General features: G+C 37.0%; 1 protein-coding gene across 1 annotated transcript in view; it reads left to right on the top strand.

The window, feature by feature from the left end:
* ENPP3 (ectonucleotide pyrophosphatase/phosphodiesterase 3) overlaps positions 1-20,795 on the top strand; it is an 88,496-nt gene that overhangs the window by 58,538 nt on the left and 9,163 nt on the right. Inside the window, exons 16-21 of the mRNA XM_061206787.1 lie at positions 4,898-4,964; positions 6,947-7,034; positions 8,356-8,534; positions 10,252-10,303; positions 11,905-12,059; positions 18,630-18,765. Coding sequence (XP_061062770.1) covers positions 4,898-4,964; positions 6,947-7,034; positions 8,356-8,534; positions 10,252-10,303; positions 11,905-12,059; positions 18,630-18,765 — 677 coding nt within the window. The remainder of the gene's footprint in view (positions 1-4,897; positions 4,965-6,946; positions 7,035-8,355; positions 8,535-10,251; positions 10,304-11,904; positions 12,060-18,629; positions 18,766-20,795) is intronic.

The following is a 20,795-nucleotide window of genomic DNA, read 5'->3' as shown; positions in this document are numbered from 1 at the left end:
AACATTTCTTTTTTTCTAGTTATAATTGTAATTCATATTGATCATTGAGCATTTGCAAAATATAAGGCCATTTTGAGAAAATATAAAGCATTCTGAATCATTCTATCCCCAAATAACCAATTAATTAATTGACTCAACAAAATGTTATTGATGCTTGCTATGTGTGTACCAAACCCTGTTCTAGGCATTTGGGATACAGAAATTATTCCTGCCCTCCTTGTCAAATGGAAAAGCCTGATAATAAGCCAGTAAACAAATAAATACACACTATCTGGTAGTTTAACTCGCATTCCCTATTTTTGTATTTTATTCCAGTATTTTTTCCATATGCATAAGTGGATATAAATAGAAGATATGTTTAATAAAGGAAGAGGAGACAAAGGAAGAGAGGAAGTTGGGCTCTAACATAATAAATGTGTGCAGGATGAGGAAATGGAGATTTGGTAGAGTCTATTCTCTGAGATAACAGGAAAGCCAAGCAGTGCATCGCTAGGCCAGGGAGCGTGCAGTTTAACACGTGGCCACTAGATGACACTAGCCTTTCTTCTTGGAATTGGAGTTTCAGAGCCCTTTGGCTCAGTAGGCTGTCCTGTGGGTCAGGACAGCATTCTCTAAAAGAAGATTAAATTACGTGAGATAAATTAAGCTTTACTAACGTTAAATATATCAGATTTTTAGTAGTGTGTGTATGTAATATATAAATGTGAGTGAGTTCTCCAAATATTTACTGTTAAGGGTATGAGATCAAAGGAGTTAGGAGACCAATGGTACAAAATGAGAAGGTGCCCATCAGTTCAACAACATGGACTATGGGTTATAGAAGGAGAGCCCAGCCACCAGGATACCTCTGGGTTTCACACATTAATACGCAGTCTCAAATTGTGAGCTTTGTACATTTACTAGCTAGCAGTCAGATGTAAATAGAGCAGCAGCCCCAGAGTTCAAGTCCCGGCTCCGCACCTAGTTTGTTGTGAGAACTTGCACAGATAAATATCTCAGGTCTTCATTTGTCTCATCGGTAACACAAGACGAACCTGGTTTTACTAATCTCTTGCTATTCATATACAACGTAAACTAACTTACATCAGAGGAAATGCTGACTACAGCCCCAATCAGAGCAACAGGAAGTCTCATCTGATTAAGTCCTGGGTGTATTCTATCTCCAGCCCTTAACATGTGAGTCTCAGGCTACCTATTTTCTAAGTTATAATGTTTAGTTATAATGTTCAATATTTGATAACTAGATTCCCTTTTCAAAATTATAGCAAATTTCATCATTTAGTGTAATCTATTTTCCTCCTTCTCCTCCTTATTTTGCCCTTTATAAAATGTGTTAGATTTTACTAATTTGGGGAAACCCAATTATTTGAAACTAGTTGAAGTGATGTTAAAGTTCCCTTTTAGATAACATGAATAATAACTTTTTATGTTATGATTGGAAACTGACAAATCATCGGTTTGTCCAGGCACGTTTCTAAGAAATGGAGATAGACACAGTCCCCACCCGAAGGATCTTCACCCAGGGAGGGAGGATGGCAACAGTTATAATCAGGTGTAACAACTGTTGCACTGGGATCAAGTACAAGGCACAAGGAAACAAAAAGAGTGATCTCACACCCCAGGTGCGGATGCCAGAGAATGTCAGAGAACGCTTCCTCGTAGGTGTGATTCCTGCTCTGGGTTTTGAAGGCTCAGGATGGATTAGGCTAAATGCTGTCACATAAGTGGGTCTCCCTGTGCAGTTGTCTAGTCTGTGCATTGTACAGAGGCACTCAACCAAGGAGACGAGTGGGAGCGGGAATCTAACCCTTGTTCCGCTCACCAAGCCTGGACAGGCCGTGTCTGCAGAGGACAAGGACCCCTTTTCCTTACTGGAAGGCACCCCTCTGCTTGCCACGCCTTGAGCACTGCCAGGCTGTGTCTTCTCAGAGGTGCTTCTTTCTCTGAATGCTCTGCTCAGAGCAGTGGAGCACCTTTTTTTTTTTTTAATTATTTTTTTATATTTGTTTTTGGTTGCATTGGGTCTTCGTTGCTGCACTCTGGTTTTCTCTAGTTGTGGCGAGCGGGGGCTACTCTTCATTGCGATGCGCAGGCTTCTCATTGCAGTGGCTTCTCTTGTTGCGGAGCACGGGCTCTAGGCACACGGGCTTCAGTAGTTGTGGCTCGCGGGCTCTACAGCGCAGGCTCAGTAGTTGTGGCGCACAGGTTTAGTTGCTCCGCGGCATGTGGGATCTTCCCGGACCAGGGCTCGAACCCGTGTCTCCTGCATTGGCAGGCGGATACTTAACCACTGCGCTACCAGGGAAGTCCTTTTTTTTTTTTTTTAAGTCAGTAACAGCTCTGGGGCAAGGAAAGGTAGAAACAGCGGGTCAGGTTTCCAGGCAGAGGGACTAGATTCCATGAATTGCGAGTAGTTCGGTTTTGCTAGAGCACCTAGTGAATGAAGCTGCCTTCATTCAGGTCCTCCTGCATGAAGGACCTTATCTGTCAGGACTAAGGAGTGTGACTTTGTGAAAAGAGTAGGAGACCACTGGGAGATACAAGGTGGCTGGAGGTGAATATATTGGGATTTGCATTTCTGAGAGCTCACTCCAGCTGCCATATGGAGGAGGATGGTCAAGCAAGTGGCAGGGAGGCCAGTGAGAAAGATGTGTTGTGACCCAGTCTTCAGCGTGATGACAGCCCCAAGGGAGGCTGTGGAGCTGTAGGGGATGGTAAAACTAGTCAGCACACTATTGGAAAAGTATGGTGAACTTATGCCTCAGATTTTCCAGGATAGTACCAGTTCATTATATTCTGTCTTCCATTTGTACTCATTAAAACATATGTTTCCATTTCCGGCAGGGACATATAGGGTTAAATACAATTAGGGGCGTGTGTATGTGTACGAGTTATATGGGAAGATTTTGGAGTTCAGAGTCAGGATAACCAATTCAGGTCAGATCTAGCTTAGAATGGTGGCAGTAGAGGAAAGTGAGGGAAATGTGACAGGTACGACAGAGAAAGATAGGACTTGGCAACTAACTGGGTATCAGGAGAGAAGTCTTGCTTATTGCCCATGTGTGTCATATCCCAGCTGTGGCAGAGAAATGGGGCCTTAATTTTGACTTTATTAATTAGACATGGAGAAGATAAAAAAGATTTGTTCCAAAAGATTTTAGATAGTACTTGGAAGTTGAGCTAAATTATGAAAGATAAAATCAACTCATCTTTTCCAAGTGCCAGCTTCCATTTTTCCATATGTAATTTCCAGAGCCAAATTAATGGTTGGAAAGCTTGAATGTGAGCAATTAGAAAAGCAGACTTCTAAAGTTTTCACTTGGAAAGCAATAAAAAATAGAGGTTTTTCTAACGATATTTTTATCTTTTGCTTCCAAATATGGTTTTGTAATACTAAAGTCTTCTAATGAAGATGGGTTAGGGGTTGGAAATATAAAAACAAACCAACAAAAACTAGATTTATCTGAAAACAGAAAGATAAATAAAGGATCAATTTTAGGAATTTTACCAATGGCTTAGTTCAAAAGACCTTTCCTTTCTTTCATTAATGAATACTCTAATTCCCCACACAGAATTTAAAACTTAATTATCCTCAATCAAATAGCTCCAGTAATCTTGGGGAACCAAATATCTATGGAATAAGTATAAAAATATTTTTTAGAACAAGTTTTACCTCATACCAACAATTTTATTGGCATTAACTAAGATGACATGAACTGACACCTTAGAGTAACTGAACTTAAACCCCCTATCAAAAGGACTACTCTTGCTTTCCCCATTCTAGGTGGTACTTAGTTTCTCCTTTCTTCCCTCTATTGGGTAGACTTGAGTGTGGCCTGGTGAATTTTGTGATTTATTTTTTATTTTGTGATTTATTTTTATTTTTTTATTTAAGCTGAGTGAGAATCAGTTATGAATTTTTTTAAAGTTGATTTTTTAAGACACTAAAGTCCTGCTCTCAATTAACGTTACAATGTAAAAAACAAAAACTGTGCGCGTGTGTGTGTGTGTGTGTGTGTGTGTGTGTGTGTGTGTGTTTGCCCAGGGGTTGGGAGCTGGGGATTGGGGAAACAAATGAGAGAAAATTTTTAAGGCCAACACTTGGAAATATTAGTCTTTTTCCCTTTAGGGGCCTAATTTGAACCTGTATAACATTATTGCTTTAAAAAAATCTAGGTTCCTTTATCACTATTTTGTTTTCAAGTATAAAAACTAACTACATATAAAATTGCTAATACTGCTCAATTCAAAGACTAAAATGTGGAAACGTAGGCAAAATACAAATGAATTAAATTTGAAAAGTCTTTCAAGTAATAGAACAACCACCTCTGGAAGAAAATCCCAAAAGTTAAAAATAAACTCTGACTTTACAGAATATACTGGCTTTTCCTTTCCAAGTATTATAATTAACTTGCCCTGAGTATTCTCTATTCATATTTTCATATTATTTCCCTAGACATCTCTGACATAAAATAGGAATTGATATTTTTTCCCAGTTCCAAAGATTTATTTTTAAAGCACTGAAATGCTTAACATAATATATTAATCAAACTACTCTTAATCACAGAGACATGGATGTGTAAAGGTACAGTAAGCCCAAAGACAAATTTTTAAAAAATCAATGCCTTTGTGTATCCTTCTCTTAATGTTTGAAAGTCAAATACTTTTGAATTCTATTTATAGGTGCTGGAATTCTCCTTCCTTCTCTCCTACCACTCTCTTTGTTCCTCTGTGGCTCTGAATTTGAGCATGAAAATAAATATATTTATGCTGTTGTTGACAGAAAATTTTACTTATATAAAAGGAGAGGCTACATCAAAATTCATTAAAGCTCAGTTTGCAATAAGGTCTCATATCAATAGATTGATCAGAGTGTAATAATATTATTTCTTTATAGGACTAAAGCATTTTCTTACTGTGGAGGAGGCAACCATGGTTATAACAATGAGTTTAAGAGCATGGAGGTAACTTACTGCGTTTTTTTTAAAACAAATATTTATTGAGCACCTACTTTGTGACGGGCAATGTTCAGGACTCTTGAATACCTTTGTGAACAACACAGATAAAGACCCCTGCCCTCATGAAGTTTTCATTCTAACAGGTGGATATAGACAATTGGCATAACAAAGCAATGTATGGTTGGTATGTTAGGAGATAAGTGCTACGGGAAATAAAGAAAAAGTAAAGCAGAGTAGGTGGAAATTGGGGGTGTTTTGGGGTGACATGGGGGCAGAGTGCAACTTTAAATAAGATGGAGATGGTAAGATTCATTGAGATGACGGCTGAGCAGAGACTTGAAGAAGGTGCAAGAATTAACCTTTCAGGTATCCAGGGGACAGGTGTCCAAGGCAGAAGAAACAGCCAGTGTCAAGGTCCTAAGGTGGGAACGTGTCTGATATGTTGGAGGTGAGAGAACTTTCATTAGGCTGTTAGGATATTAGACCATGGCTGCAGCTGGTTGGAGAGAAAAGAGGGAGAGTTAGTTGGATATGTTAAATTCAAGATATTTATTAGACATGCAAGTGGAGATGTTACATATAGGCAATTAGAGAGTCTACCTAAAGGGATAAAAAAATTGAGTTTTGGGCATATAAATTATTTCGAAGATATGTGACTAGATAACATTCTCAGGGACTGAGCGTAGGTGGAGAAGAAAAGCAAGTACTGAGCCTTAAGCACTTTTCTTTGAAGAGATTGGGAGACAAAGAGTTACTAGCAAAGAGACCTGGGAGTAGAGCCAGTGAGGGAAGAAGAAAACCAGGAGAGTGTGCTGTCCTTGGAGCCCAGGGAGGAAACTATTTGAAGGAGCACATGAGTAAAGTGTAGCCAATATTCCCCCCTAGATAAAGCTTCATGATTTTGCAACCTGATTGTCTTACCTAGTTCCATTTGTCACACACACACACACACACACACACACACACACGCCCCTTTCCAAAGAAAGAAAAATGTGTTAGGCTCTCTATGAATATACTGCGTCTTAACATTGTCATGATGAATTATATCTCTTTGCAAATACTTGAGAAGTTTCTGGAGACAGCATCCTTCTCTATTAATTAGGGTACTATTTGATAATTGAGTTGATTACTACAAGAAAAACCTATGCCTCCAATTCTTTGCTGATTATCTTGGGAAAATATATATGTGTATATTTATATTCCTGTTGCCTGAAAAGAATTGCCTGTCCGTGTTTGATACTGTTCTTCTAGATATTTAGAATCTAAAACAAATTAGATCTGTTATAAATAATATAATTAAGTTACCTTTAATTATTTAAACATAAATAAAAATATTTAGGTCTCTTCATCCCAAAAGTAAATGGGAGATGTCTTTGAGAAATCAGTGGGCAAGTATAAGGTGTGCAAAAATATTTAATGCTTAGAAATGTCAACATTTTTTGTCATGTAGTAGTAACATATGTGAACAATGATAAGAAAGGAGTATAAAAAGAATATATGATGTTGTATGATGAATTTCTAATTTCTGTTGTCCAGATGTCGTAGAATTGTGCTGGCATCGGTTGTCCACTGTTGCGTGTATTCTCCTAGTCTGTTGACATAGGAGGTGCTATGGAAGCAGATGGATTTAGAAGTAAACACAGTATGGATTATATTTTATTGGACTTGGTACAACATCTCAGGTGGAAATGTTGCAAAAATCATTTTCGAATCTGGAAAGCAGCCAATATTTTACGATAACTATAAATGGAGTATTTAAAAATTGTGAATCACTATATTGTACACCTGTAACATATAATATTGTACAGCAAATGTACTTCAATAATAAAAAAAAATCATACTGTTAAAAAAAAAAATCTGGAAAGGAATTCTTAAAGAGGCTTAAGATACAAATAGAAGAGCTGTTAGAAAAAGAAAATTGTGTTTCTTCCAACATCTGTTTTTGAGATTACATGGCATCTAGTAATAGGTGTACTATTACTGCCTAGGCTATCTTTCTGGCACATGGACCCAGTTTTAAACAGCAGACTGAAGTTGAACCATTTGACAATATTGAAATCTATAACCTAATGTGCGGTAAGTATACCTATATAACTTCAACAATCATATGTGAATTGAGTTTTAAAAATATGAATTTTGAAGCTGGTGATAAATTGAATCCCAGAAGTAGATGCTCTGTCCTAAGGAGACGGCAAGTAGAAACGATGAGGTAGAATTATTTACTGTTCAGAATTATTTAGCGGTCAATGTGAGTTCTTTTCGTTTTGTTTTGTTTTAGTAATGATAAACATTGGACCCTGGGAGACCAACTTTTCTGTTAGTTAATTACTACATGAAAATTTAATTTAATAGAACTTAGATAAATAAAATTACACTTCCAACTTTTCAGAGCAGGGATAACACAGCAAAAAACAGAAGTATTTTCTTGTAATTACAGAGAGAAAGCTTCTGGAATAAAAGGATGGTAAAAAAAAACTCCTGTTTGGATCGACATATTACACTCAATATTAAAAATCCGTAAAGAATTAGGGCTTTTGGGGAATCTAACGTACCTTCCTGCCTATGTGCTCACCTCAGACCACACATCATTTAGCTAGGCAAGGCAATGAATTGAGTTGCAATTTCACCTTTAGCTATAGGAATCTGGGAACATAAGTAGCTCACAGTTGTCACTTTTAATCTTGCCACTGGCCTGTGGGTAATTGAATGTAACTTAGAGACCAAAGAGTATCCATTTAAAAATAATGTGTTGTAGCATTAACTTAAATTCTTTGTTCCCAAGGCTGAGTTTGTGGTCAGGGCTACTGGCCCTTTCCAGGAAAAGTTTAAAAAGAACTCGTTAGGATTGCAGTTCTAGGAGAGATCTCTTTGGTAGTCCTCAGCAGGAGCCACTTACAAGGCTATGTTTGTGCAATATTTGTATGTTCTGTTTTTATAGGAAAAACTATAAAAAGTTCTCTAAATTTTAAGCAAAATTCACTAGTTTAATACTTTAAAAGTATCTGTACTTATTTTCCTATAATTAAATAAATATACTACAAGTAAGATTGTAAATTAAGTTCTTTAAACTTGTTTTTACTAAAAGTATAGCTTTTTTATGCTAGAAAACCATGATATGCTTAAGGCACAAAGTGATCATTTAAGCAAAGATGCTTTTCTCTGGAGGAACAGAAACAGTTCATAAACAGTCCTGTGGCTCATTTACAGCAACTGTTCCTATTTTCTAGAAAGACTAGGTATGGAAATTGGGAGGGGAGGGGGAAGCTGCTAAACTGAATGGTGTATGCAGCAGAATTTATTAAAGGAAGTGAACACTAAGTGTTTGTTTTCTCCCATCTTCTGCATAGATGTTGTTGCCTTCTAATTTAAAACTACTTTGAATTTAATTTTTAAACAGATCTTCTACACATTCAACCAGCACCAAACAATGGTACCCATGGTAGTTTAAACTGTCTTCTGAAGGTGCCTTTTTATGAACCATCTCATGCAGAGGAAGTGTCAAAGCTTTCTGTTTGTGGCTTTACTGTTCCATTGCCCACAGATACTCTAGGATGTTCATGCCCCGGGCTACAAAATGTAAGTAATAACTTCATGTATCCATAAGAATGTAAAGGGGCAAACTCATCTATAACCAGAGTAGCTAACAACCAGGTTTGTGTCCTAGCTCAGATATTTACTAAGAGAATATGTGGTTTCTCTGAACCTTATCTGGAAATGAGAGGTACATTGTAAGATTAAGTATGTGAATATGTTTTGTAAACTGGAAAGCACTATTTGGCAATTGTTAATCCATGGTGAGATAACTGTCCTTAATCGTTCAAAACAGTGGAATCCTGGGGCTCTCTTTGATTTCCCTCATAAACCATCTCTCTTACAGCTTAAGAATCAGATGGTCATACTCGGTTATTTCAGAGCAGAAATAGCTGACGGGGGCAGGGACTGAGATCTGGCATCTGACACACCCACTAGGGTAGGTGCTGCGGAGGCTGCTCAGCAGGAAGCCTAGCATTTAAAGTGGGAGGTATTCTTTTGGGTAGTAGTGAAGAACCCTTTGATCAGAGGATGCTTGGAGGCTGGCTGACAAACAGTCAGCATTGGGAAGGTCTTTTTAGTGGATCAGATGCCCAGCTGAGTTCGGGAGCAGGATTTCAGATCCCAGGAGACTCTCAACCAGGTGAGATTCCAGCGCTAAGAAGGGTCTCCCAAAGGCAAGCAATCAGAACAGGAGCTCAGAATGCAAGGACCAAGCCCCGCTGTGAGAATTAAAGCACATGGGTGGGGCTGGGATATCGGAATGGAATTGGAGCCCACTATCCGGAGTCCATCAAGCTAAAACTAATGTCAAGGTACATTTGATGCCAAGTTCCAAGGGTGGTTGTAAAGCTAAATAAACACCAGCTGCCTCAGGTAAGAATTGTTTCTTAGAGCCAGGGGACAGGGAAGACTTTCCATTCTCTGATCCTCAAAATAACATCATATCACAGAAATAAATGCATAAGTAAATTACCAACCAAGAAAGATTTAAAGGGGCAAAAGTCTAAACTTCCCAGTAAAAATCAAATCCATCCTGAAGATCAGAGTAAAGGTGTGGGTTTCCTACTGCTCCAGATAACCTCAATGGAACCACTATTTAAAGTAATAATAATAAATATTATAAAGTGGGTGTTTTCTTCCCCACTTTAGAGATAAGGAGGCCTCCGAAAAGTTAGGTAAATTGTCCAATGTCACAGAAGCTCGGTCTTTGTGACTGCAAACCCCAAGTTCTTCTCTGTAAGGAAGGTGCCTTCCTGCTCAGAATGTGGTCCCAGGATCAGCAACTGCATCAATTGCAAGCTCGTTGGAGATCCAGGATCTCAGGCCCCAGTGAGCTTGGGCTTACACTGAATCAGAATGTACATTTTAGCAAGACTCTCAAGGGAGTTGCATGTGTGTGTGTGTGTGTGTGTATATATATATATATATATATATATATATATATATATAAAAGCTTCAGAAACCCTGGGATGTTGTCATCCAAGCTTAGTAGTTGATTCCAGCTATGGTCAGAATGATATGCCCCATTATCAATTACATCTTTGCATACTCCCACACAAAAAATGTATTCCTGGGAGTAGCAATGTCTCTATATTTCTGAGTTAGTGGCAGAACTGGAATTTAAACTCAAGTTAGTCTGGCTTTTTTGTTCTGTAGTAAAACATTCATGTGACTACTGCAGAAATAATCTCGATCACCTTTTAAAACATGTGTTGTTACTATGATTCACTTTCTCCCCATCTCCCACGTTATCTTGCAGAATGCTGACCTTGAACGCGTGAATCAAATGCTAAATCTCACCCAAGATGAAAGTAAGTCAATAGAAAGCGTGTTAAGTCTTCGATGTTTAGACCTAACAAAATACCATATTGCCTTTTGAAGGTTCTCCAAAATAAGCTTACAGGTTCTTTTGAACATAAAGATTTTCTTGCCAATATACAAGAGGGAAAAATACCCCAGATCTAATAACAACAGTAGCAGCATGGAATAGTTATGATGGTCTCAAGCACGCAACAATTCCTTGAAATGGTGGTGCGTTGTCTACAGGTCCCTATTCACTTTTTTAGATGTGAAGAGACAAACTGCCTGGGTTTAAGTCCTATGTCTACTGCTTCCCCTCTGTGTAACCTGGGCCAAATTACTTAACCTCTCTGTGGCTCAGTCTCTTCATCTATAATAATGGTACTCACCTCACGTAATTGAAAAGATTAAAAGAGTTAATCCATGACATGTACACACTGCTATATTTAAAATAGATAACCAACAAGAACCTACTGTATAGCACAGGGAATGCTACTCAGTATTCTGTAATAACCTAAATGGGAAAAGAATTTGAAAAAGAATAGATACATGAATATATGTATAACTGAATCACTTTGCTGCACACCTGAAACTAACACAACATTGTTAATCAACTATGCTCTGACATGAAATAAAAATTTTAAAAAAAGAGCTAACCCGTGGAAAGAATGTAGAACAGTGTCTTCCCTGGAGTAATATTATTATTACCTGTTATCCCTTTTATTTTTTTACTTTAAAAACTTTTAACTGAAGTATAATTGACGTATAACATTATATTAGTTTCAAGTGTACAATATGATTCAATATTTGTATATATTGCAAAATGACCACCACAATAAGTCTAGTTAACATCTGTCCCCATACATAGTTATAAAAAAATTTTTTTTCTTGTGATGAGGATTTTTAGGATTTACTCTCTTAGTGACTTTCAAATGTGCAATACTGTGTTATTAACTACAATCAACCTGTTATCTTTCAAGTATTCTTGTATTGAACTCTCTAGGCCTGTTTCATCATTGTAAAATGGAAATACCTACTTTTAGAGTTGTTATGAAGACTCAATGAGTTAACATATGTGTGTACTTAGAATGGTGCCTGGCACACAGTAAGAGTTCAGTAAATACGTTGGCTGTTTTGACAATCTTCTTATAATCTACTGAGTGTTATTCCATGGCATGAATACCCTGCACATTTTTTAACCATCAGGAATTGGTGGAATTTAGACTAATGGCAGACAATTAAAAATGAATAAATACAGTAGGCATACTTCTAATAAAATTCCAATTTCTTTCCTAGGACAATTACTAAAGTAAGTCATCTTTGTTATAAAGTATGTGCTTTTGATTTTAAGGTTTTATCTCTTCGGATATGTCTTGTGAACTGTTAGCTGTTTAGCTAAATAATTTATCTAAGCCTTAGTTTTATAATTTATAGAATGGAATAATAACACCTACCTCATAGGGTTGTTGTAAGACTTAAAAGAGATTAAATATGTAAAATAGTTATCAGAGTACCTGGAAAATAATAATCCATCAGAGATGGGTAGTTACTATACATAGAAACATTTGCTAATTTTCACAAACATTTTTATTTTATGTTATTTTTATTTTAGTAACAACAACAGAGAAACTAAATTTGCCATTTGGAAGGCCCAGGGTTGTACAGAAGAACAAGGAACACTGTCTTCTTTATCACAGGGAATATATCAGTGGATTTGACAGAACTAGCAGGATGCCCCTTTGGAGTTCATATACAGTCCCTAAACCGGTAAGTTCCTGTGTCCATTGATTCACGCAGGCTGGAAAGAAATTGTAGTTCTTTACTATACTAAAAGTTGAATTTTGATTTGCAGTAGAGATCCCAAAGGGAGCTCAACGGGCCTGTGGCTTGTATTGATAAGACAATGTCCCAGGTTTTACTTACAAGTACTTGTAGGTGCTACATGCGTGCAAAAGAGGAATACATTGTGTTTTGCCTGGAGAAAGCAGAGTGTTTACAGGCCAACTGGCTAATTGGTATGGCAGGTAGAAAAAAAGATTTCAAAGAGAAGCAACAGGAAGTACAGAGGCACACATTTCATTTGGTATTTCCCAAGTATATGGTGGGTGCACCTAAAAGGTGATGGTAACTAAGTTATAAAGGGTTTTGTTATTTACTTGATTACTTTAAAATACTATACTATCTGCTGTGTACCGTGGTAGGCACAGTAAACACAATGTGAATAAGAGGTAGTCCTTCCCTAAAGGATCTAGCACTCTAAGAAGCCAGGCTAGACTTACATGTATAGGTGTCCTATGTTACAGGTCTCTGCAGATTGAGGTTGAGAATCCAATTGTTTAAATCCTCTTACCTCTTTCACTATCTGGCAAACTCCTTTTCAATTAATGTCACCGGGACAATTGGCTACCATAAGAAAAAGAAATATTAGATCCCTACTTCACACCACATACAAAATTAAATTGATGGTGAATTTATAGACCTAAATGTGAACAGCAAATCCATATTTTCCTTTGTGTATATCTTTATGACCTCAGGATAGGGAAGGATTTCTTAGGACACAGAACAACAACAAAAACAAAAATTACATAGAGGAAATTGATTAATTTACTACATGAACATTAATGTGTGACAAAAAAATGAAGTTATGGGTGGGACAATATATTTGCACTGTATATAAGAAACAAGTGATGAGTATACAGAATACTAATTAGGATCCAGAATGGCTAGTAAATTTCTACCAATAAACAAGAGAATGGCAAGCATCTTAGTTAATAAATGGGCAAAGGATATGAACCAAACCATTGAAACTTATTAGCAATCAGGGAAATGTAAATTAAAGCAAAAATCAAAGTCTGCCAAAGATCAGCCCAAACACTCCTTCATGGCAGGAATGTTTTGTGTTGTTTTGTTTTTTAACATCTTTATTGGAGTATAATTGCTTTACAACGGTGTGTTAGTTTCTGCTTTATAACAAAGTGAATCAGTTATACATATGCATATGTTCCCACATCTCTTCCCTCTTGCGTCTCCCTCCCTCCCACCCTCCCCATCCCACCCCTCTAGGTGGTCACAAACCACCGAGCTGAATGGTTTTATTTAATGTATTCCCCGGCACAATACCGCTGCCCAGTAAATGGTTATTGAGTGAATGCATTAGATAAATTAATCCCAACCATTATTTTTAAAGAACTAAAGATGAAGCAGTACTTCCAACCAGAAGGGTAAATAAATATTCAGGAAGCTGTTTTTGTAGAGAAAATCTTAGTATTTTACATACAAAGATTCTGATGACAAACCCCTACCTATTACTGTTCTTGTTAAGGGTACAGATCTTCCATCTCTTTTTATGGATAGGAAATGATTGGTTGTATCCAGTTTATTTACTCTTCTTGTTCCAATTCAAGATTTCTGGAATAAGCATATTTTCCCACTACTAATTATGGCTTTATGTGTTCTGAAAGTCAACTCTTCCGCTGACAGTGGTTTAATTGTGGTCAGTGGTAGGAGAACACTAATGTTGTTTTCCAATGTGGGCAAATATTTTACAAAGTTACCTGAGTTCATATGTATGGTTAATGGCAACATCACTTTCTTAATATGCACAGTGTTCAGTTGTCTGTGATTTTCTTCAACATGCTATGAAGCATACTATGAAACAATAATATGAAGTTATTTATTCCTTAAAATAATTTCTATTTTGTTTTTGATTTTGAGAGGGGCAGTATATTCAAGGCCAGTTTTATTATTCAATTCTCTATTTTGAAAAGTCCAGGTACCAGGGATTTTGTGGAGTTAAGGGGAATGTTTATGTTTTTAATACTTTCCCCTGCTGTCTTGCATTCCTGAATTTATATGAGCTTTAGCGGAAACCAAAGGCAGAGAGATTTCAAGTGGGCTCAGACTAAGAGTTTAGTACGATTCTTTTTTTGTTATTGTTTTAAAACTAGCTTCTTTGTTACCCAAAGTTCCTGTCCTTTCACAGATCCCACAGAACTGCTTGTGTATTTCTCCGTCCATGTGAGAGGATGGAATTCTAGCAATTTTCTGCTTTCTAATTCAGAAATTACTCTGTTAGTATGTCGTGGTTCAAGAAAATTACATACAAGGATGTTTTGAGATTCACATAGAAATGTTGTAAATCAGCTCTGTGTTTGAAAAATCAGACTTTAAATAAGCACTTTTTGGAGCATGGACCCTGTTGGCTTGTGTCTTTAAGTTTTACGGAACTTTTGTTTTTCTGTGGTTTTGGTGGGTTTTCTAATCGTTGTTGTTATTATCTCAGAAGAGTTTGGGGGAAGTAGTTGTGATTTGAAATCACGGTCCTACAGCAATTGCTTCAAAACCATTAAGGTTGATCAGACTGTATAAGGGTTTTGCTTCTGGCCCTCCTCAGTAGGAAGATGAGAATTGTTTTTTCTGTTGCTAGGTGGAAAATTAAAAATAATACCAAGAATTACAATTATTTAGCATATCTAATTCAGAAATTGAATATGAAGTCGAAGGGCTTTTTCAGAGAAGAAAATCTAGTACACTTTGAAAAATCTCTCCCTCTCTCTCTATATATACATATGTATATATTGCCCATAACTAAATTTTTACAAAGTCTTTTTTGTTTCTAAAGCTTGTTAGCACTGATATTGTAAATTATGACCCAAATGTGTTTTCTGAGTCTTTAAAAACTAGGGACATTATTGTGTATTGCAAAAGGTTTTTTTTGTTTTTTGAACTATGAGAAATATTTTTCCCTATAGAAAAAAATCACAACCAGAAAAATAATTTAAACGTGTGTATAATTATTATCCTTACCATAAGGCAAGATCACACTTATCCAGTCTTCAAATAAATACGTTTTAGCTTTGACATTCAGTCTACAGATAAGGAGAGTCTATATAACTTCAATAAAAATAGTTTTATCCCTTGTTTAAGTTCTATTTTGTCTCCATGCCAGACTAGAAATGAAAGTATCTCACTTTCCTGTCTGTGCTTATCATCTACTTCCCTTGAAGAATTTTGAGAGCTAGAGTTCAGATTTCATCTGAGTGTCTGAATTCTATTTATTGTTTTCCTGACTTTCTATCCCCTGGCTTAAAAAACTCTAAGGAACTCTGAACAGATGGAAGGATGAAACTATTTGTGTGTGTGTGTGTCTGTGTCTGTGTCTGTGTCTGTGTGTGTCTGTGCGTGTGTCTGTGTCTGTAGGGGAGTGGTGGGGTGGTAAGGTGGTAGTTCACTATGCCTTTTCTCAAGAGCCCAAGATTCAGAAATGATGTGACTATACCTCCCCTCCATCCTTCTAGAGAGCTGCCTACTGCATGATCTCACCTTTATAAAGGAGGCCATACCCTGTCTTTCCCAGTCTTGATGTACTTATATTTGGGGGTTCAAGTTTGATATATAAGAAACACATCTAAGATTTTCAGTTAGCAGAAAACGTGTAACTTTTTTTAGTACTTTCTGACTAAAGCCATCCTGGTCCTTTTCTCCCAACCCAAAGTCTATGCCACTTTGAGAAAATAGTAAACATTTTGCCCAACTGAATTGTTTGAGCACAACTTCCATACCTGCAGGCTCATTAAAATTACAGTAAACTTCCCTCCTTAAGATTTTTATAATTTTAACTATTGAATATAGGCATTTCACTTTCCTTATATTATGGAAAATGCATCAATGGCTACATTCATGTATTATATATTTCTTCAAGTAAAATGGTGTGTGGTAGGAAACATCAACTCACAATATTCTGGGTGTCTATAGGGCTGACTGGGTCAGCTGTCAATCTCCCTAGTTCTCCCACTTTGCATCGTCTCTATGTGCCCCTTTACACCAAGTGAAGAAACCTGGTCATTCAAAATTGTTCACTATATGTTTTTGAAAGAATATAAACAAATGTTTTTAGCTTTCTAGTATCTGCACCAGAAGGAGAATGAAATAAATGGTGGGAGCGGATACACTGCATCTAATACTAATATCTTCATATTTCTTGGTCTACTCCTTGTTTTGGTGACTATATCACTGAGGAGCTTCCTAAGAAAGGAAGAAGAGAAGATACATATTTGAGACTTTGTGCATCTCAAAATGTTTTTATTCTATCTATATGCTTAATTGATGGCTTAGCTTTAGAATTTTAGAAACAGTTTTTCTTCAAAATTAATAGGACATTAGACTTCTAATGTGTTTATATGTGCCTTCCCTTTTTCCATCTCTTGTCTTTAATTCACTTTTTGAGAAATATCTGCAATTTCATCTTCTAGAGCTTATTGAAAATTTTATTTCTGCTGTCATTTTTTTTTTTTTTTGCTGTCATATTTTTAAATCCCAAGAGCTCTTTCTGTTATCTCTTTCCTTTTTAAATGCTTTCTGCTCTTTCTCTATGGATGCCATACATACTCTCATCTCTCTGAGAAGTGAGTTTTCTTCTGCTGTCTGTATTGTCTCTTTTTCTTCTTCGTTCCTCTCCCCGACCCCAATGCATATCTGGTGGTCCTTGGCTGTCAGCTCATATTTTAAGGGTGAGGCACTAAGCTACAGGGCTGAGATTGCCAGCTGATAGGCTTCATTATATTGTTAATCAGGAGGAGAACCAGACATTTTGTTGGGGACTCCCAATTGTATCTAGTTTTCTTTTCAGGCTGGTTTGTTTTCCAAGGAAAGGACACTTCTCATGTGAACCAACATACACGGGGGTGATGAGACTGGAGGGAATCTTACCATTCAGTACATAGATTTTAAAATTTAATTCCATTGCTTTCACCTGCTTTCCAGGGTGCCTTGTGTCCTTTAGTCTGGTTGTCTCTTTGGATCAACCTCCCCAGTGAGTAAAGCCTCTGTCTGGCCTCTTTTACAGACTTTCAACCTATCCTCTTCTTTCCAACTTTACATACATCCCCTGTCTTTAGGAGACTCCAAGTTCTACGCTTCTGGTGTTCTACAGAAGGAATCAGTTTCTTTGGACTCTTCCCAACCAGAGGCTCTTTGTTATCAGTGTTTACTGGTTTACCAAGTCAAGGTTACAGTAGTAAACAGATATGCTTATCTGACTTCCAGTTTCTGACAATTTCTTATCATCTCTTATGTGTCTTCATCATTACTGTTCTTTTAATGGGATTTCAGAGGGGAGCAGAGGTAAATGTTTGTGTACAATCAAGTTGAGAAATTTACTCCACTGCTGTATAGCGTTTTCCAACCGGAGTGTTGCAGCATGTTAGGGGTACATCCTCTGCTTGTGTTTCCCCTCATCTTCATCTCCTTCCTGTCCTATATCTCATCATGGGGCTCTCCTGCCTATGAATATAGCACACAGTGTATGTTGCCTTTTCCTTTGTGAATTGATCTTGTACATTTTATTTATTTATTTTCCCCCAGCTTTATTGAGATATAATTGACATATAACATTGTGTAAGTTTACAACGTGTACAATGTGATGATTTGATATATGCATATATTATAAAGTAATTACCACATATGTTTTAGACACCATAGCTAATTTTTGCTTTTAGCACAATATAGTGAATAGAGGAAGAACATTCTGATTTAATTTAATCTTCTTTTTTATAAATTATAAAATAATTTTTTAAGAAATATATATGTTGTGGGCAGCAGAGGGCATATAAGTCAAAATTTCTGAAAAAATTAAATGAATAGCAAAATGTTTGCATACGCATAATTATATGCTCATCAAAATATGATTATGTAATACTGTATTACCTTAAGTACTTAGGCAGCGCATTTATAGATGCCTGCTAGTAAATAAATTACTGTATTAGTCTTTAAAGTTGCAAAGAAAATTATAAAAAATATAGTCCTATATTTCAAGATGAATAAAGCATAGCTACAAATTTATTAAAGTCCCCAAATAAGTAAATTTATACAACTGCAGCTTCTTTGAGTTAATCTTAGATTAATTAGAAGTTCTTGCTTAACTGAAGAATATTATCCTTAAGTCATATCTGTATTTTAAAAATAGTTTATATTTTATTTTCAATTTTTATTTGCAAGCACAGTATATATCGCCACCTAAAGTTAGATCCTGAAATGGATTTGGGTTTTTAGCAGTAGCTCCCATTATCCCTCTGCACTCAATTCAGGTTTTAACCTGCAAATATTCCTTTCCAAGGTGTATTTGATTTGCCCTTCCCGTGTCCCTAACCAGAAGGGAACCACAGAAGAAAACGTTGCTGAAGACATCCCTTTCCATTGCTTGCGTAGACCTGATTCACTAAGAAAATAAGAAAAGGTTAAATGAAAACCATTCTAGGGAAGTTACAAACCAAGTATGGCGATGGGTGAGCCACAATGTGGGCGTCATTTTTTTTTTTTTTCTTTTCTCTCTTTCAACAGGGAGACACATCGCCTCTTCCTCCCACTGTCCCAGACTGTCTGCGGGCTGATGTCAGGGTTCCTCCTTCTGAGAGCCAAAATTTTTCCTTCTGTTTAGCAGACAAGAATATCACCCACGGCTTCCTCTATCCTCCTGGTTTGTATAACGCTTTTTTAGAGCAGCAGCTTAGAAAGCCCTCATCAGCTGGATGTGGGCATGTGCCCTAAACATATGCTCCCCACCAAAACTACCTGCTTGGGCTAAACTAGCTGCCCAGGAGGCTTCCAGTGATTGTGGGCTGGCCTGGAACAGTGCAACAGCTATAATAAAGACTAATAAATTTTGCACTGGGAACCACATATCAGCTTTAATCTGGCCCAGATGTTCAGAGAGTTCGTCAGGTTTAAGTTTAATTTTAAAACTGAAGATTCTTTGGAGAGGGACACAAGCGTCTAAAAAAACTTTTTTTTTTTCCTTTTCTTTTTTTTTTTTTCTGGTGACTGGCCAAGCTAAGGCTTGCATTGAGAATGCAGCTGTGCCTGTGAAGACAAATCAGGCTGGAATTTGAGCCTCTCGCTCAGGCTGTATATCCAACAGCTTTATGTGGATTAAGCAGCTGAATGAACTTGAAATATTTTTTCAGAAAGCTTCTCTCTTGGGAACATGCAAAAGCCAATGTGATTTTTCTAAAACCCAAATCTCTTCTCTGTTCAGCAGGGATTGTCATTTCCTTGATTTACTCATGAGATTTTCAACAATTTCAGCTTCTGAGAATGGGTTTTCTCCAGATATTTGGCTTCATTTTTCTGGAAGCCATGATCAAAGAGGTCAATTTAGAGATTTATAATTTAGAGGTTCTGAGATTTATAGTGGGAAAAAAAGGCCTAGTGAAAGCAAGTAGCACAAGAATGTAAAATTCCTAACAGAGAATTAGGATAATAAACTGATATATCTTGTGACAATATCTAGAGACAATTAGAGCGCCACCAAATTTATGTAAACCCTAGGATAAACCTTAAATAGTTGCAACATTTTATTAATAAAAAATTTTAAATTGGCATTATAAAATTGTATCTGTTAAGCCCTAAGATATTGCTTGATTTATAAATGTTTGTCTTGACAAGGAAATGAAATGAAAAACTAAACAGCTTGTCTCAAAAAATATTAAGGATTGAATGAAACCACCTTCTAACTCTCCATTACAAATTGTTAGCATTTCCATTATAAGCAAATTCGTATGTTTCCTGAAAAGAAGATAATGTTATGTTCATTGACTTTACAACTTTCAAAGTTTAGTTTAAAAAAGTAGAAGAGGCTTGTAGAGGATCTGGGGACCGTGAGCAGCTGTGAAATCTTAAAGAAAAAAGCAAAAAAATCTTGCTTCTCCTTGCCTTTTGCTTCCCATGCATTGGCCTTTCATTTGAGTATTAGTTAAGGTAGCCAAGGGTAGTTTAAATATAAAAAACATTATAATAAACAGTCATAGGCTTGCAGCAGTTGAAATCCTCACAATATTTCAGTGAGAGAGATGCCATGAGACAAATGAAGTACAGAGGGATATAGCGCTTTGCCCAAGTGGGTCAGCTGGTGGGCAGTGGAGCTGGGATTCGAACCCGGGCGGTCTGGTTCCAGCGCATACAGGCTCAGCACACGCTCCTCTAGATGGCAAGTCCATGTGTCTTCAAAGCCAACCATTGGTGGTGCTGTCAGCAGTCGTCACTGAGATAAAACCCACTTTCTCAAGAAAATTTTACTTTGGAAGTGTTATTTATCATAGCATTATTATTTTATGTATATTCAATAACGATGCTTTCCTATCAGTATTATATTTGTCTTCTAGAGACTGCTGTAACAAATTACCCACAAACTTGGTGGCTTAAAACAACAGAGGTTTATTCTCTCAAAGTTCTAGAGGCCAGAAGTCTGAAATCAGGGTGTTGACAGGGCCACGCTCCCTTTGCAAGAGAGAATCTAGGGTAGAATCCTTCTTTACCTCTTCCAGCATCTGGGGGCTCCAGGTGTTGCTTGGCTTGTAGCTGCATCACTCCAATCTCTGCCTCCATCTTCACATAGCTTTCTCCCCTGAGTCTCTCCTCTTCTCAATCCTCCTCCTCCTTATAGGGACACCAGTCACTGGATTTAGAACCCACCCTAAATCCAGGATAATCTCATCTTGAACTTTTAAT

This window comes from Eubalaena glacialis, chromosome 12, assembly GCF_028564815.1.
Source record: "Eubalaena glacialis isolate mEubGla1 chromosome 12, mEubGla1.1.hap2.+ XY, whole genome shotgun sequence".
Classification (NCBI taxonomy): domain Eukaryota; kingdom Metazoa; phylum Chordata; class Mammalia; order Artiodactyla; family Balaenidae; genus Eubalaena; species Eubalaena glacialis.
Note: the sequence above shows the minus strand (reverse complement) of the source record. Positions and strands in the feature narration are given on the sequence as shown.